This window comes from Euprymna scolopes, chromosome 7, assembly GCF_053919585.1.
Source record: "Euprymna scolopes isolate OS-2025 chromosome 7, ASM5391958v1, whole genome shotgun sequence".
In the NCBI taxonomy this organism is placed as follows: domain Eukaryota; kingdom Metazoa; phylum Mollusca; class Cephalopoda; order Sepiida; family Sepiolidae; genus Euprymna; species Euprymna scolopes.
Window position 1 is genome coordinate 154113145 of NC_136488.1, and position 20121 is coordinate 154133265.

General features: G+C 32.9%; 1 protein-coding gene across 6 annotated transcripts in view; it reads left to right on the top strand.

Moving 5' to 3' along the window:
• LOC145280074 (MYND-type zinc finger-containing chromatin reader ZMYND8-like) overlaps positions 1–20121 on the top strand; it is a 240607-nt gene that overhangs the window by 78577 nt on the left and 141909 nt on the right. For 3 of the 6 annotated variants that reach the window (XM_080131764.1, XM_080131766.1, XM_080131765.1), the window contains one exon: positions 1190–1488. The exons of the other annotated variants lie outside the window; for them this stretch is intronic. In XM_080131764.1, coding sequence (XP_079987890.1) covers positions 1193–1488 — 296 coding nt within the window. In that variant the 5' untranslated portion in view covers positions 1190–1192. The remainder of the gene's footprint in view (positions 1–1189; positions 1489–20121) is intronic. 6 annotated transcript variants of the gene reach the window in all.

Genomic DNA, 20121 nt, shown 5'->3' on the forward strand with positions numbered 1-20121 from the left:
TGTTATTACTTTCATGAAATCATTTTCTTTTAGCAAAACATGTTAGCAAGATTGATTACTTATAAGAGCTTATTTAGTATTCGACACAATGACTGAGGTGAAATATTTTCGCTTGCATTATTTACGTTTTCCACAATGTTTTTCCTCTCCTTCGTTGCTGTCATTTTCATAATGTTTCAGCCACTGCAATGCCCAAATATGGTAATGCGGACTCAGACTCACAGAAAATAAAACTCTTTGAAAATTTTACTTTCATAATAGTTCTTGCTTTTCTTATTTTGTCCTTTATTTCTTACAATTCCATGGGTGATGTTTCTGACAAATTGGGAAGACTTTTTTTTTTTCTGAGTTGAAATCTATCCATATAACACTTATCGTTGGCTAGTTTTTGACTTTGAAGGGATATTTTCTGTCTTTTTCTTTTTTTTCCCCCCCCCGTTTCTTTTTCTAGTTAGACTCCTTACATCAAGTGGCTTCATTCCTTGTCTGGAGCGATTTCCATTAAAAAAAAAATCACAAAATGATTTTTACATAGATATAGAATTTAATTGTGTTTTTTGCCAGTCCAGGCCCAATATGCACTGTACTTAAGGTGTCTTTTCATTGCAGTCAGTTATAAGTGTAATTCTTGGTGAAGGAACTTTTAAAAAAATAACTAATATTGGCTATATAAACGGTGTGCTACAGGAAATGCAAACAAATTGTATTAAAGAAAATGTCTGGTTGAAAATTCACAGAAGTTTACCAACTGCGACAAAAAGCACCTGTAGGACGTTGGGGGGGGGGGGCACTCGCCCAGGTCATTTCCTCCTGATTTCAGGTAGAGTAAGTTCATTGCTTACTGCCTGGGGCAACTCTAAGAGGGAATACTGACTGGACATGCTTAGGCAATTTTTAAAGGATTGTTCTTTTTTTAGGGGTGGTTGCTTGACTCTCCCCACCTTTCCTACCTTGTGTCACATCTTCCTGCGGTTGGACAGAAGTAAATATCTACAATGGCTGAAACATTGTAAAAATGATGAGATAAACATATAAAAGAATTTACTTTTTTCTTTTTTTTTTTTTTAAATTCCAAATTGTCATTTAAAATTTTTTTTTTTATCCGAGGAATTAGTTGATTAAGTCCATGTAAATACACAAATCATTATTCGGAAGAATCCATTGACTAGTGACTACTTTTCTATTTAAGCTAATGGCATCTATGACGAGTGCGGCTTCTGAAAAGCAACGGCGCCATCGTTCATGCCGCGATTCTGTGTCTGCTAAAAGACCTGAGTATTTGGTAAAGGATCGAAGCAAGTGGAGGGAAAGGGATGACACTGGGAGTGCAAAGTCATCAATTTTGGAACTAAACAAACGAGACGAGTCAAACAAACGCAAATACTGGAAGGAAGACCATCAGAAGCCAGTGAGGAAGAGGACTACGAGGAATTTGTCGACATCAGAAAATCGAGACGGTACCGCCTCAATTCAGTATGGACACTCAAGGTTAGAATTGGTGAAGCAAACTAGAAAAAAACTATTTACGCAGCTTCGTTTTATGTGTTGAATTTATTTGAGAGCATCCCTCCTCCAAGTTATTTTGTTTATTTATTGCGGCTATACGTCTTTTATTTATGTCCCTTATGATGTAACCATGCATGTGTGATGTGCATTTGTGTGTCTGTTTAAGTCATGCATGCACTTGTATTGTTCCAAGTGAAGATCTCTTTAAAAAATTAAAAAAAACGCATTCTTAATTGTGCAAGACACAACATCTGTTATTTTGCTTGATTTTATGGTGGTGTTGAGTTTCCGAGCTCTGCCTAAATACTTAAGCTATGATTCATTTTGACTTTCAGAGAGAAAAAAAAAAAACGTATTTAACACCAGTCGATGTAAAGAGCCTCCAATATCAATGGGTACACGTTTTCTTTAATCTTCTGGCTAAGCTCATTTTAAATCAATTTAAAGATATTTTTAGTAGGACAATCCCTAGAGTAAATGTGGTATTGTGGTGTGAGATGAGTCTAGTCAAGAGTAAGATAAAGATTATTTAGTAATTTTGACTAAGGATGACCAACGGCATCTTCTGATTATGAATACAGTTTTATTTCATGGAGAAATGCTTAGAATTTGTCGTCTGCCCCTGTTTGTTTTTAGATTTTGAACAAGTTGTGATCAACTTCTAATTTGACATTTAAAAACAATTCTTCCCTTCCACGCATACCATTATGCAGGCAAACAACTTGACCTTTTTTTTTTTTTTTTTAAGAATTTGTGACCATTAAAACCAGGGTTTCCCAAACTTTTTCAGGTTGACGTCACCTTGGCTTCTAGAGTAGGATGCTAGCAGCCCCTACCCCATAAACTCATGTAAGCGTTTGTTTTTTTTCCAAAGTGAAAACAGCAATATTATAAACAAAATATTTATTTAAAAACGATGATATAGTACATAAGCTCAACTTTGTCCGCTTATAAACATTTTATTTCACCGACAACATGATACACCTGAAGAAGGCCGAAGGATGATATAGCCGAAACGTAGTGGAAAAAACACCGAAGATGAGGAAGTGAATCCGAAAACGAAATCCATAATGAAATCACCTTATCCCAGAACTATAGACAATTAATATTTTTACCATTTTAAAGACTTCCATGCAATACTGAGTAGAGACTATAATATCCTATCTGTCTCTACTCAATATTGCATGGGAGTCTTTAGAATGGCCAAAAATATACTTTGAAGATTTTAAAAACTTTATTTGTGATATAAGGCAAGGTTTAAAAATTATAAAGAAGTGGCATGGTGTAGTCGTTATAGGCATGGATTCAGACCTTAGTTGTGCAATTAGTCTGAGAAGAAAAAAAACCTCTGAAATAACACTTTCCCTGCTTATCCTGGCATTGTTTCTTGAAGTTTATTTTGCCAATGGATTCATGCAATACCGATTCAAGACAGATACAGTTGGAGACTTCACAGTCTCCGCTTAACTATAAATTCTCCATAAAGGCACCATTAGAGGTGAGTATCCATTGTTTCTGAAGACTATATAATTAAAGGACAAACAAATTTAGTTGTTTCTGGTAAATATAGTCAGTCTATTGAATTCAAAAGTGTTCAATATAATGAAACTATATAAAGAAAATAGGCAAACTTTTTGTGCTGAAGAATATATATATATATATATATATATATAGATCTACCGTAAACAACTAACCTAGTTCTAAAACAGATCCTTTGTTCGATAAAATGCATGCCCATTGGCTGATAGGAAGGGGCGCGGTGGATACTAGAAAGCTGATTGGCTAACTAGAAATCCTCAACATATATAAAAACAAGAAGCAACCACAGAATTCGCGTATAAGCCTGACGAATCCGATAGTGGATGAAACGCAGAATATTCAGTGTAGCTTAATCGCCATATATATTTTATAAATTACTAACTAGCTCTACCTACGTATTGAGCACTTTTGAAATAAATACTTAAAGTTTATGCATAAATCTATACTTTCGTATATTAAATTTATGTGAGTAAATGAAGTAGTTATATATATATGAAAGTGTGTGTCTGTAGGTTATATATATGTATGTGTGTGTGTTTTGTAAGAATGCAACGATGCAATCGAGTGTGTGTGCATGTATGTATGTATATATATGTGTGTGTGCGTGTGTGCACGATTATATCTATATATAATAATTACATAAAATTTATGTCTGCATGCTGTCGGAGAAATAAAATGTTTACAATATATATATCATGTTATCAAAGAGTAAATATTTAATAAGGCAAAACCTATCAAGATAAGAAAAGCTCAACATTATTAAGAGGACCAAACAATAAAATTAAATGAAAGATGAGAAATAAGTTATATTTAACTTTATTATATCATCAGAACAATAAGGAAAAGTTAAGGGGAAAATTAAGAAAAAACTTGTTTAGGCCCTGGCATTTCAAATCTAAATGATTCTCATCAGAAGAGAAGTGCTAAAATTATACAAGATGCAAATATATAAAGAAAAACACTGGCTTAATGACATTTACACATGAGAATGAAGGAATAGGATAAAATAGTAAATAATAATTAAAAGTAGGTACAACATATAAGGGTAAATTGGAGGGGTAGTATATATGTAGGTACAAAAAAAATAATAGGCCTCTATAAAATAATGGGGAACACTAAAGCAGAGCCAACAATAGACGAAGAAAGGAAAAAATAGAGAAAAGGAAAAAGAAAAAAGGAGAAGACAGAAACAGCAAACAAGGGATACGGAAATACATATATAAATAGATAAAAATTTATATATCTATAAACATGAAATTGTGTTTTTGTGTCTGTGTGTACATTTCCCTACCAAATAACTCTGTCAATTTTTGGTCTAGTGACTCGAGATTTAACATAAGGGGTGTTGAGATTTGGGAAAATCTTTTTAATCAGTTTTGGAGTCAAAATTAAAAAAAAACTTTTACCTCTGCGGTCTCTACCAAATTACTCAGCCAATTTTTGGTCTAAACATTTAAAATTTTACATAAAGTGTAATCAGAAATAGGGCAAGTGTTTTAATCAGTTTTTGGCCAAAAATTTGGCTGCCAAGAGGTCAAAGTTGAAATATTTGACCTTTGCAGATTCTACCAAACTCCTCAGCCAATTATGGGTTTGAACACTTAAAATTTTAAATGTAAGTTACTGGGATATGAATCAAACTTTCTAATATATATATATATATATATATATATATATATACGTATGCACATAAAGTCATGAACAGTACATAGGGCCCAAGCAAAGCCAGGCTGAACTGCTAGTATAGTATGGAGAAAAATGGGATTAGATTAGAATAATGTTTAAAAAAACAGTGTTCAAAATAAGTTAAAAAAATAAAATATAATATATAAAATAAAAGTAAAATGATACAGGTTCCAGCAGAGTCTTTAGCTTAGGGTTCCGGAAAACAAAGAATATGGCACTTGTTTATTACAAATCTAACGAGGTAAAAAGAAAACGTCAAGGTTTCAAATTTGTAGTATCTATGCCGTTTAGCAATGTTGATGTAAACAATTTAACATATAAAATTATTTTGGTGGATTTTCAAAGTCAGACATAGATATTGATGAGTCGATTAAATTGATGCTTATTCTGGCTAGCCAGCCATATTTCAAAATTATTACTGCATCATCAACCAAAAAAAAAAAAAAAAAATTAACATTTCAATCACTTTCATTGTTTATATATTCTATCTGACCTAAAAATTTCTTTCAGTAATAGAAACTGACAGATTCATCATTTGTTATAAGTGAAAAGTTCAAAATGACATCTAGATTTGTTGGGTATATACTTATTCAAATATTTATTTTTATTTACAAAACACGCATACTTCTCTCAACATAGACGTTAATCATTTACTTGAATTAAAAAAAGGCCAGAGGAATAGTTGGTCGAAACACGTTGTGAAGCAACAACTTGAAGATGAGGATAATAGGGCACAAATAAATAAATAAACAAATAAATAAATGTATAGACTGCTCATCTCAAAAGAATTCCAATAATAAAAATTAAAAAAATTAAACCTAAAACATTGTTATTCATTGAGATATTAATGTTCACAATGTCATTGACAACTCTGACATAAATATATGTAAATAGGCGATTTCTATGAAAAACAGGCAACTCCTTGAGTGGTTTCTGGCCTTAAATAAGTGGTTATGCCTATGTAAAAAAAAAATGTTATTTATCCTTTATTATCATTTTTTTTTTACTGGTAGGTGAAGTCATAATGTGTTTTACTTTCAAAATAATAATATTATCTGCCCTTTATCATCTTTTACTGGCAGATGTTTTTTTTTAATTCGAAATGTGTTTGAATTTTAGGAGGTTTTTTCTTTTGCCAATGAAGTTTAACTACAGAATTTCTACATAAAAAAACACAAAAGGAATTAGAAAGAATTAATTACAAATTTCTTTTGTAAACAAGTCAAGCATTTCAATATTTTATTAATAATTAAAAGTAAAATTGAATTAACTTGCGACACTTCAGTTTGGAAGCATTTAAGCTGTCAAATTTCTGACTTAGCAAATTATAGATTGACAGTTTTAACACTATCTTTTATTTCATTTTCAAAAAGTCTATTATAACAAATAAAAATTTTAGATGGTTAAAAAAAATATATATAGTTTACAAAAAAAAAAAAGCTAAATAAAAGTGAAAATATTTCTTCTGAGGCAACACCAGATAGCTACAACTAGTCTAATATATATCTAATATATAACATTAAATTAATCGGATTTTCAACTTAAGACCTAAATAGTTACCATCTTGAAATATAAATATTTAATTCTAAATAACCGTTTCCCTAACTTTATCATTTATCCATGTTGTTAAGATGAAAAAAGTGTAATTCGATGCAATTTCTTTGAAAAGATACTATATCCTACTCAGAATATGTTTTGCATGAAAACTATCACAAGATATAACATTTGTAAATGATGTTTTTGTTTTTAGCCTAAACATAACTCTAATAATGTAAAGGGGGAGTAACTCATATTTTAGTAGTTATCTACTTTAAATATGCATTTTTTTATTCATTTTTTTCTCTATATTGGTAACATTATATGGCTGTTAGCATGTTTCCGTGTATGTGTGTATGTCGCCTTTATGTAACTTACACATTGCTACTATATTTTTTATATTTAATATTAATCTAATATTCATTAAAATAAAATTAAAAAAAAAAAACTATAAAAATTAACAGCTTATTGGTCTCCTGACAAAAGAGGACTTAGACCTAGTAGTTCACTTCCGTTCGTCTGTTTGCAATTTTTCCAATAAGAATGCCTTGGATTTTTAAAAAAAATTTTGCACCAAAACATTAATCATGGTGAAAGTAAATTTTTGCCAGAACGGATTTTCTGGGATAACTCTGGTTGTTCCCCTAAGGGGCATTATAGGGGTAAAATTGCCCCGAAATCGTTCATTTGTTTGTGATTTCTCAATAGCCATGCCTTTGATTTTTTTTTTTTTTTTTTTTTTTAATTTTGCACGAACATTAGACCTGATGAAAGTAAATTTTTCACTCGTTGAGGGGGACCCTGCATGCTCAGCTTGTTTCTTTTCATGTATAACTTTAAAATTGTGCAAATCAAACTAAAATAACATTACTGCATCCTGGAGAAAGTTGTATGGGTTCAGCTAATGGATGAAATCATATACAATATCAGCATGGATGGTACAGATTTTAGTTCTTATGTTTTCAAGGCTTTTTGTTAATGCATAGTTTTTTATCCTATAAAAGAAAAGTAATTTGCTTGATAATTGTTGGTAAACAAGTATGTAGGTATTTATAAAGGTTGGTAGTAATGCAGGGTTTTTTTCTGCATTGCTATCAGCCTTCATAAATACCTGCATACTCATTTTTTTTATCCTTTTTAAATGTTTTCATTTGCATATACATTGTTTCTGTTTTCACACTTTATTGAAATATGTTTTCATTGTTTCCGTGTGAGTGGGAGAGAGAAAATATATTTAATAAAAAATAAAACAATGTTTAAAATGTCCTGTATTGATGACAGTAGCTAATCAGTTTCTATATATGTAACATGAAGCTTTGTTTAGATTTAGGTACAGGTATAGAGTGGAGGAAATCTTATATAGTTGTTGTAGCTAGTCAAGTGTTTTTTGTTTTTTTGTTTTTTTTTTTGCGAAAGTTTGGCAAGGAGGGACCATATATTGGATTTCAGTTGAGCACTTGCCATGAAAGTAATGATAAAGCAGAGACAGGCTCACAACATCTCTTCAGTGGGAAAGAGGTTGCAGGGAAGAGAAAAGAGCATCATTTACTAGGTTTCGAAGCTGGTTTTGAACGGTTTCTTCCTGCTGACTGTTTTCCTCCTACCTATATAGCCTTGGCCTTTTAAAGACTAATATATATATATATATCTTCTTTGTTTGCTATAATAATCTTTCATTCTTGTTAGCTCCTTACATTAAGTGGCTTCATACCTTGTCTGGAGGGATTTGCATAAAAAATTCTTGAAAAAAATTTGTTGTCTGGGCATCTTTGTGTGTGTGTACGATTATCACTAATTTTATTAGTAATAGACTGAGTGTGATTATTAAAAAAAAAAAAAAAAAAAAAAAAAAACAGCAGATATTCTTAATGATTTTGATTCTGATTTGTACTCTTACTAATTCAAGAGATGATAATTTACAGTAAAAAGTTTTAAATAAAATTTATTTTTGGGGATATGATCTAGTAAAATAGTCAAGTTGTTATGGAGGTTTTTCTATTTCAAATTCATTTCTGTTTTAATTCATATTTTTCTATTTAATGTTATATTGTATTTTAATTTTTCATTATTTTCTACCAAAAGAAATTCTGCCACTAGAAAAATTCAAGATGTATACCTCTTATAATCTCATACCGATGTTTAAAAAAAGGTAATATATACAACCTTTTTCCAAAGAGTGGGAGGAATTATTGATAGTGTTTTCAGCTAGACGAGTGTTTCTTGTGAAAGTTTGGCGAGGGGGGGGACTGTAGAGTGAAGCTCAGTCGAGCACTTGCCATGAAAATAACGATAAAGCAAAGACAAACTTGCTACATCCCTTCTGTGAAAAAGAGGTTGCAGGGAAGAAAAAAGGACATCTCCTATGAGGCTACAAAGTCTATTTTGAACTCTATCAAGGCAGGATAAGTCCTTTCTAGCAGCTCCTGCCCAGATATGGCAACAGTACTCCATCCTTGGATGAACTTGGCTCTTTATTGTAAGAGGTATACATCTTGAATATCAGCAATAAAACAATATGAATATGAAATAAATACATCTGTGGCTTTGGAATGTTCATTATCGATATATATCTATATTATATATAGATTTTTTTTTTTTTTTTTAATTTTTTAATTTTTGAATGAGAGTTTGTGTTCATATTATGCTCCTAAAGAAATTGGGGGAATATTTATTAATTTTTATCTATTGTTAAAATTTCACAAAAAACTGCGGTGACCCCTTACAGTGAATAACTGTGTTTCAAAATTCATAATGATTGGTTAATTAGTTTGGATTTGAAGGCTACTATGTTGTTTTCAACCGGGAAGCAGGCCCGTGGATCCTGTATTTGCAAATACATAAACATACCTAACTTGTGAAAAAAATATTAAACTATTTTAATTTTAATATATTTGCATAACATTCACAAAGATATTATGTTATCTCCTAAAAACAACTTTTTTATGATGAATGTTGATAAAAATTGTATTGATCAGTATTAATAGTATTGTTTTCATCTATGTGATATATTGCTTTGATATATTTACAGACAAGATGCACATAGTCATATGTATTATTAGTGCTCAACATTTATTATGGTCTGTACTCTTTAATTTAGTTATAATCTAGAATTTTGCAATTTTTATAATTAACTATTAAATATTTTCAGACTGTGATTATACCTTTGAATCATATCTTAAAGTGTCCTGCACAGAATTATACTACGTGAATCTATGGATGCAAATTAGATGTCACTTTGGAGCCGAGTACTTTCATATCCATCCAGATTCATTTTCAGTGATAGTCAACAGAATAGATTTAATGAAAAATATAGAATAAACAGACAAACTGTTTTAAAAACACGCTTTTAGATGCAAATAAAAAAGAATTTTCTTCTTTTTTTTTTTAATTTTGGATTTAAAATCCTTCATCAGAGAAAGAGTTTTTAAGAAAAACCAAAAAGGCCAAAACTTAAAAAATCTTTCTCTGACGGAGGATTTTAAATTTGAAATTAATTAGAAAAAAGAAAAAGAAATTTCTTTTTTATTTGCATCTAAAAGCATGTTTCTGAAACAGTTTGTTTATTCTGCATTTTTCATTTTCCACGATGCTTCTAAAAGTCGACATATTTTCAGATTTAATGATATTAAACGTTGCTCCGATTTTCTCCAAGCTCTACAATAAATGCCTTAATGAATCTTGTTTTCCCGATTGTTGGAAAATTGCCTCTGTTGTACCACGGCTGCTGCGAAAAAGTTGGGCTCTCTCTACTGTGCTAGATAGAAGGCTACTTACACCTGAGAGTATCTTGTATCTCTACAAGGTCACGGTTCACCATTGCATGGAGTATTGTTGCCACATCTGTGCTGGTACATCTGCCACTAGTGTCTCCCTCCTGGACAGGGTACAAAAAAGTCACCAACTTAATAGGTCCTGAACTATCAACTAAACTCATCGCCGAAACATGGCATCCTGGTGCCTGTTTTATAAGTATTTCAATGGCAAGTGCTCTGACAGACTCTGAGCACAAGTATCTCCTTGATGAAAATACTCCTGACAACCAGCAAAATCCCACTTCTACACTGTAGAGATCCCTAGATGCCACAAAGCTTTCTACTCAAAAAGCTTATTCCTTTGGACTGCTGCACTTTGAAATTTCCTCCTGGATCCCTATTTCCCTGACTGTACTGACCTGCAGAAATTCAAATGTAATGTGAACAGATATCTTGCTGCCCAACTCCATAAATAGTATCCCTGCAAATCTGGCCCCAAATAGTAGCCCTTCATGAACATAGCCTTGTACCTTGTTTGGGGTGAAATGTTAATAATAAAAAAAAAAAATTTAATTTATAGAAGTGTGTGTGTGTTTTTACTCGGTGAATCACATGTTGTTACTGTACTGACATGCAGAAGTTCAAGTGTAATGTAAACAGACATCTTGCTGCTAAACTCCCTACATAGTACCCTTGCAAATTATGTCCCAGATAGTAACCCTCCTCAAAGTGGCACTGTACTTTGTTTGGGGTGAAAATGTAATAAAAAACTAGATATTAATTAATCTATGTCACTTTTAAAGACTGTTATCTTGTTAATATTTGGTTTCTTTGCTTTAATTAGTAATGTTTCTAGTATATGGCAGTTAGATCAGCCAGTTCTTGCCAGAAGCAAGAAACCTGATAAGAAAATTAAAAAAGATTAAGACCAAAATATGTAGACAGGAAGCTTTTATCTTATTTCATAAAACATGTTTAAAAAAAAAGAATGATATATATATATATATATATATATATATATATATATATATACACACACACACACACACACACACACACACCAGTGTTGGGACAATTAATTAGAACTTTTTGAAGTATCTGTATCGGAATTGGGAAATTTTGTACCTATTACCCGATGCCAAAAAAGATTCTTTTTTTCGATTTTATTTGTTTATTTTTGTTTAAAACTTTATTTTCCATGGTTCATATTAATGATGAAACAATAAATATTTACTGATTCTAAAATTACCATTAAAACTAAAATCTATAGATCATCCATCATAAGTCTATTTTTACGTTTGGGAAAATATATGCATATATTTCATGGGTTTTGGAGTGAAAGCCCCCTCCCCTCCAAAATAAATAATAAAACAAACTCTATATATAGAAATTTAAATTCATCAGAATCAGGAATTTAAAACGGAATCGGGGTGGAGGGTGGGGTATTAGAATCGTCCCATCACTAATATATACACATTAAAATTTTTGAACAGTAAATGTAAGTGAAATGTGGGTGTTTATGCAGAAGTTACCATGGTTTTTTTTATTTTTTTTTTTTATAGTATTTTCAAGTTTTATGATATCTTTTTTTTTATTAAATTGTTAGGTGAAAGTACAGGATACTTACAAAAACATCTCCCCCTCCGTATTAAGAATGGGTTTTTAAATATCATTTCAGCATAACTTCTCTGCATAACTACGGAAATGTGAAATAGTTTGTGTCAGAAGAGTATATTTGGTTGGTCAGTTGAAAGAATGATAATGAGTTTAATAGTAGTTGTAGTAGTTGCTGAAAAAAATGAGTTGCTAATTATGCGTTTTGACTGTTAAAGCATAGCTTCTGTTTTATAAGACAAAATTTACCATCTTTATGAATAGAAAGGATTTTCAGTTAAGATCAGCACAAAAAGTTCACAAATGGTTGAGAGGAATTATTAATCTCGTCTGCATTCTTGGTGTATATCTGCTTACACATCTAAACTTGTAATCGGTAGGTACAGCATGTCTATCAAACGAGGACAGTGAGGTAAGCACTTAACTAGTTGGTATGAGCTCTCAACAAATTTTCAGTCCTGTTGTTCTTATAAGGCATTCAGATGGCGAAAAATGGGGTGGAGTTGGGGTCAATGATACCCATTATGATTGTGAAAACATTTCAGAATCTTTTCTATATAAATAAAAACAGTTTGTGTGTCTGCAAACATTTCTCACATAATAAAAATAACTATAAAATTATTAGTTTGGGTTTGAGAACTAGAATGTATAAGGGGCTGTTGATAGTGCCGAATAAAAAGTGGAGGATTAAAGGTCTTGTCTCGACTAAAACCAGAGGCTGTTTTTATCGCCTGACAGTCTTTTTAGACTGAAACAGTAGATTTATTGTCACAACTAATGGTAATTTTGTTTGCCTAAAAAGAATAAAAATATAAGAAATATATATATAAGAAAGAAATTATTTATGTATTCATCAACATTGCGTCTTTATTTCAAGACTTTTCTGGAATGATTGATATGAAGAAATAAAACACAAGTGCAATATTTGAAAATATTTTGTGTGTTTGTAATTTGAAAAAAATATTTTAAGATTTCTTTTCATGAAGTTCTTTGAAGCAAGATGTAATATTGTATCATCTTTTTTGTCTACACATTTACTTTCTGAAACTTAGGTAAATATGCTAGAATGTATCATGCTAGCAGGCCGAGTGGCATTGCCCGGTCATAAAATACACTTAAATACGACATTTTGATTAATGCAGATTTTGAACTTATATTTTATTGGGCCCAGTATATAGTAATGATTTAAAAAGTTAAAAATAAAATGAGTCTACCCAGGGAAGGAAGAACAGAAAACTGTTTCTATAATAATGGGTAAGTAGAAAAAATAAATTTAAGTCCCCAAAATATGTTTTCCAGATTTAAAAGCTATAAAAATATTTCCAGAAAATTAATAAGAACAATTCTTTAAAACTGAATAAAACCCTGATTTTCAAGATTTTCGAAAAATAGGTGCCAGAAAAATAGCAATTATTGTGGGCCACTCTAGGAGAACGAAATCTTTCTGGCACTTATATTCTTCATATTTTGAAAAAAAATTTTGTATGCAGACAAAAAATTTTTCCCATCATATTTCATAAGCTGAAAATTTTGTAAGCGGGGTGTTTCGTATCTAGAAATTGGACTGTATTTGGAAATGCAAAATATTTGCATAGATATTTGGAAATTCCAAGTTAAAAGTGCTGTTGCTTTCAAAGAGACATACAAATATTTATGAAAATCCTCTGTGAAGTCATAATAAACCTTATCTTACCTACAAATATGTCATAAAGGATGATTTGGTAGTCTTTGGCAATATTTGAACAAATAAAGCCAATTTTTTTTTTTTTTTTTTTTTTTTTTTTTAGTTAATCCATTTTCAAGTAAGTATATATACATATATATTTCTTTCTTGATTATAATCTTTCATTTTGTATCTGCTGTTCCCCTTTTCCACTAGCATTATTTAAGTTGTGTTTCCGCCTGTAGTAGAAAAGACATTTTTCAAAAGTATTGACAACAACGTTTATCCATACATAATATATATATCAACTTTATTTACATCTTATTGATTAACCAAAAGTAATCAAAAGTAAAGTAATCAATATGTAATATGAAAATTCCATGAGGAGAGCTTCCCCCCCCCCTCAGAATTGCCTATTTGGGGAACACAATATTGCAGAGGTGCTTCCCAGCTGATTGTAACATGGTCATTTTCATGCAATATAAACAAGTTCTTGATGAGTTGTCCTATAAAATAAATTATCTTATCCCATTAACCTTTATCATTGAGTGACCTCTGTATCTTGATAAGCAGTAATTACATTGTTAACAAAAAAAAATAATTTGTAAATAAGGACAAAAAAAGTGTTATTCGTATATTTGGAAATCCGTGACTGTGACTTTAGTTTTTTGACTGAGATAGTGCGAATGCAAGTATCAAGAAGTTTCAGCAGATGTCTTGTTGGTTTGGCAGGCCAAAAGCAGGCTCAAGGCGTTTCCACAAATATTAATCTATCTTTATTTATTTTTTCTTGCAAATTACAATAATCCCAAAATATGTTAACTGTTTCATATTCATATAATTTATGATAGAAATCATATTTCATAATCAAGACTTTTCAGAAAATGGATGCCTTTTTTTTTTTTTCTTTTTTTTTTTTAAAGAAAGACCACTCTCTGTCTCATGTCTGTAAAAAAAGTATTTCTAATACTTTTTGTGTCCATTGCTGTGTGTATATGGGTGGTCTGATAAGTGTTAATTTATAAATATGCAAATGTGTGCATGCATACACACACATTTATATTTGTACTAGCTAGTGGTACCTGGCGTTGCCCTGGTGTTTGTAGTTGTGTGTGGAAACTCTAGGGGTGGAGTTAAAAAAAATGTTTTGGTAGGTAAGTATGAGGATCGAACCCGAACCGTTAAGGCAAAGTTGTAAATTAAAGTGTGAAAAAAAAAACGTGCGGCGTTAACGATTGCCCCACCGCAAGATGCTAACGGAAACACGTTTGAATTTATTTAATTACTTGGATTTGGCAGGTGCCCGTTTTAATGACTTAATGAGGTCAAGTTAGACTGCGGGGCGGGAACGCTTTCCAAGATGTTATAGGAAAAAGACTAACCCACATGCGGCGAGCAACAAATGTTGAATATTTATCTTCCCGAAATCGAGCAAATTAAATAGACAGGCGAGCTTCGTTGTTAACTGTGAGATATTATGATTTATATGTGATATAAAAAGTTTTAAAAAGTTGTGAACCGACCGACCGCTTCTCTGAAAAAAGCCTTTTGTAGACATACAGAAAAAGCGAACACACATACATACATACATACATACATACATATATTTTCGCTTTTATATTTATAGATGTGTTGTGAATGCTTGTAGATGTACACATGTATGTGTGTATACACAGCATATGTCTAGGCATAATTGTTTGAAGAGAACACTTACATATAAGCAGTATTTTTTATGAACGTTATAATATTTAATCATAAAAATAAATACGTTCGGACGACAAATATCCCAAAATCGGCCAAAAACATTCATTCTTTCACCTTCAACTGGGCCGTTTTTTACAAGGAGGGGGTCACTTTTTGTTGACATTTTTGCAAATTCATCATACACCTTGCAATGACTAGCCATATTTTGAACGTTGTTTGTTGCGGTGGGTGCAGCAACTAAACCGTTTGCATTTTTTTCACTTAGCATTACAGGTTCAAGCCTGCCTGTCTGCTTACTACTTTTTTTTGTACTCACTGCTATTTTAATTTTTAGGGTGAATTTTTTTGTTTGAAACATTTTTTTTAGGGGTCCGTTGCTCAGTACCCTTACCATAAAACCTCTCCTCCACACTCGGGCAATGCTGAGTACCCTAGCTAGTAAAAAATAAGTGGCGATTCATTCATATATATATATATATATATGTGTATGAATAACAAAAACAGTTTATAGCTCTTTAAAAAAAAAATGTCAAGGTAGCGGAAAAAATAACAGCATTTCGAAGTTAATATCGCTAAAATACGCCAACAACAAATCTTATATATACATATATATATATTCATGATTAAAAGAGAAGAAAGAAGAAAAGGGGCAAGGGCAGCTGATTGGTTTCGCCCTCACTTCTCCATAGCTGAATCAAGAAATTTTATTTATAATTACAGGGAAAAGAGACACAAGGGAAGCTATGCCAAAATAAAATAAAACAAAACAAAAAAAACACGGGAGACACTATATATCTATATATATATATATATATATATATATAAAAGCGAAAATGTATGTTCGCTTTTTGTGTATGTCCAAGAAAGGCTTTTTTCAGAGGAGCAGTCGGTCAGTTGTCTAACAACTTTTTAAAACTTTTTATATCATATGTAAATCGTAATATCTCAGAGTTAACAACGAAGCTCGCCTATCTATTTAATTTGCTCAACTTCGGGAAGATAAATATTCAACAGTTTTGGCTCGCCGCATGTAGGTTAGGCCTTTTCCTATAATGTTTCCCCCTACCCCCAACTTCTTGGGGCAAAAAAAGAAAACGGCATTCCCGCACTAAATGAAATGCTACCCCGCAGTCAAAAGTTGACCTCATTAAGTCATTCAAACATGCACCTGCTAATTTAAGTTATTAAATAAATTCAAACATGTTTCTGTCAGCATGTCGCGGTGGCGCAATGGTTAACGTCGCACATTTTTTTTTTTTCACACTTTAATTTACAACTTTGCCTCAAGGGTTCGGGTTCGGGTTCGGGTTCGATCCTCATACTTACCTACCAAAACATTTTTTTTATTTTACCCCCCCCCCCCCAGAGTTTCCACACACACCTCCAAACACCCGGGCAACGCCGGGTACCCCTCGCTAATCTATATATATAAAAGGCGAAATGTGTGTGACCATTTCATGTATGTCTGGCAAAGGCTTTTCTCGTACACGCTCCCGGGTTTGTTACTATCGCTTGCAACTGTTTATATAGGTCCTAGATAATAATATCTAGGATTTGGGAAAGCGCGTCGCGTCTAGATTTATTTATATCGACTTTTACAAAATTATTGCTATTTTGGCTTCTCGCGTGTTGATTGGGCTTTTTCATATAAAAAGCGAAACTAATTCAAAGCTAACATTCTTCCTGGCAATCGCACCGGGAAGCATCCAGAAGCAATCAGCTTTGATCAATCTTGTATATCAGACAATTGCTATTCAATCTGGACAATTGGGAGCTGCTTTCCCCCTCCCCCAACATCTGTTGGGGTAAAAAAACAGTCAAATTTGGGTAAACAAACCCAGACACTGCCTCGCAGCAAAAGTTAACTGCATTACTTCTATTTGATCTTCTTAATTAGGTCAAATGGAAGCAGCAGAGTTAACTTTTATTGCGGACACCTGTTTTTATAGTTAAATAAATAAATTCAAACGTGTCTCCGTTGTATGTCGCGGTGGCCCAATGGTTAACGTTGCACTTTTTTATTATTTTTTTCACACTTTAATTTCCAACTTTGCCTCAAGGATTCGGGTTCGATCCTCAAACTCGCCTACCAAAACTTTTTTATTTTTTATTTTTTTATTTTAGTTTAGTTTTATTTACTCAAAACCACACACACTTCAAAACACCTGGGATTCGCCGGGTATCCCCCCCCCACCGCTAGTCTATATATATATATATCTATATATATAAAAGGCAAAATGTGTGTGACCATTTCGTGTATGTCTTCAAAAGGCTTTTCAAGCACACGCTCCCGGGTTCGTTACTATCACTTACAACTGTTTATATGGGTCCTATATCATAATATGTAGGATTTGGGAATGCAGGTCGTCTTTAGATTTATTTACGTCGACTTTTATGAGATTCGCGCTATTTCGCTTTGTGCCCGGTTTGTCCTGCATTATAGTATAAATATAGTGAAAAAACGTTGTGTTCTCGGCTTTCGCTCTGCTTTCCCCCACTTCCCACCATCATCTGGGGAAAGTGAAAATTAAAAATAATGATCCCGCGATGACCTCATTTAGCGTCGTCCTGTCAATCAAACCTCTTTTAGCTTTATAAGCTTTAACTTAACATGTTAATCAATTACTCTCACTCGTGGTCGAGACCGTTAAGTATTGGCATTGGTTTCCACCTCCGCGTCAAAGCTTCCGGTTTCAATCCCTCCTCCCGACCAAACATTTTTTTTATTACTTCGCTTATTCTTTAGTTTACCCCCCCCTCCATATACACAGGTTTATTTATGCCATTTTTTTCCGTTTTGGTTTTGGATTTTTTGTTTTTTTTTACATCGTCTTTTTTATAATATTTAAGCAGGATTATTAATTCCCCCCCCCTCATACACACACCTACAAATACCCAGGCAACGCCGGGTACCCCCCCCTCCCCGCTCGTCTATATATATAAAAGGCAAAATGTGTGACCATTTCGTGTATGTCTTCAAAAGGCTTTTCTAGCACACACTCTCGGGTTCGTTACTATCACTTACAACTGTTTATATGGGTCCTATATCATAATATGTAGGATTTGGGAACGCGGGTCATCTCAAGATTTATTTACGTCGACTTTTATGAGATTCGCGCTATTTCGCTTTGTGCCCGGTTTGTCCTACATTTTAGTATAAATACAGTGAAAAACGTTGGGTTCTCGGCTTTTGCTCTGCTTTCCCCCCTTCCCACCATCATCTGGGGTGAAGTGAAAACTAAAAATAACGATCGCGCGATGACCTCATTTAGCATTGTCCTGTCAATCAAACCTCTTTTAGCTTTATAAGCTTTAACTTAACACGTTAATCAATTACTCTCACTCGTGGTCGAGACCGTTAAGTATTGGCATTGGTTTCCACCTCCGCGTCAAAGCTTCCGGTTTCAATCCCTCCTCCCGACCAAACATTTTTTTTTATTACTTCGCTTATTCTTTAGTTTACCCCCCCCCATATACACAGGTTTATTTATGCCATTTTTTTCCGTTTTGGTTTATTAATTACCCCCCCCCCTCATACACACACCTACAAATACCCGGGCAACGCCGGGTACTCCCCCGCTAGTATATATATATATAAGCGAAAATGTATGTATGTTTGTGTGTTTGTATGTCTGCTAAAAACTCAACAGACAGAACAAAAATTCACAAACTTGGTCTCATATGAAAGCCCCATCCTTCGCCCGACAAATATTGAAAAATTGGCCAAAAACGTTAATTTTTTCATCATAAAATCAGCACTTTTCTACAGGAGGCGGGTCAGCAAAAACCGTCCTCTCATGACGAGATCGGTTCTACGCATGCTTCAGACGATGTCATAACCTGATTTAGTTTAAATATTTGAAGAACTGACACAATTTCATGTACGTCGTATTAGCTCATTTGATTAGAGTGTTGGGTTATTAATCTAAACGTTTTGGGTTTGAATTGTGGTGTGAGGTGTCTTCTTTTTTTTTTTTTTTTCGATTTTTTTTTTAAATTTTAATATTGAAGCAGGGTTAATTAAGCCATTTTTCACATGTTTTTCAGATTTTTTAACGTTCGTTTTTCTGTTTTTTTACTTCGCTTATTCTTAGGTTTTCATTAACACTCCCCCACACCCCGCCCGACCACACACACCCAAAAACACCCGGGCAACGCCGGTTACCCCCCGCTAGTACTTAAATAAATTCAAACGTGTTTCAGTTACTCTTTATTGCTGGCCGAGCAGGTAACGTGTCAGGTTTTTTGCACACTTTATTTTCCACCTTCGCCTCAACGCTTCGGGTTCGATCCTAACTATTTACCAAAACTTTTTTTTTTTTTAAAGCTCTCCCCCCCCCCAACACAAACACCCGGGCAACGATTTTTTTCAAGAAGTTTTAACATTGATTTTATATATATATATATATATATATATATTTATATGTATATATATACCCCCGCTAGTCTATAATATAAAAACAAAAATGTGTATTGTTTCATATGTCCGCCAAAGGCTTTTTTGGGGGGGACGCTCGAGGGGGGGGGTCACTGTTTCTTTGAAATGTTTATATACTCCCTAGATTATAATATGTCCAATTTACGAAAGGAGGTCGTCTGTATCTTTTATTTTAACGACTTTTATGTTACAAAATTCACGCTGTGATTCATTTCTCTACTACTATGGCGTGATGTTTGACCTAGAAAACCACACGTTGACATTCGTTTAAGCACCTGCTTTTTTAAACATTTAATTTCACCCATTATCACTGCTCTGCCCTTGTAGTGTCATGGTAAGTTGTGAGCCTATTTGCCTCAAGGTTTTGGGTTTGAGCTTACCTCCCTACCAAAACTGTTTTTTCTTTTACACCTACAAAAAAAACACCCGGGCAACGCTGAGCACCCCCACTAGTTATAAATAAAATCCTTTAATTCAGTTCTGGAGGGAGAGTGAAATCAGTCACCTGCCCCTCCCCCTCGCTCCTTTATTTTTTTTTCTTTGTTTCTTTTTAATCATGAATGTCAAAAAAAATGTCTTCCATTCGTAATTGCTGGATTGAAACTTTGTACCCCACAAAAAAATCATGAAATATATACTGTTTGGTGTTTGTGGGGGGAAAAAATCTAGCAAAGTGCTCAATT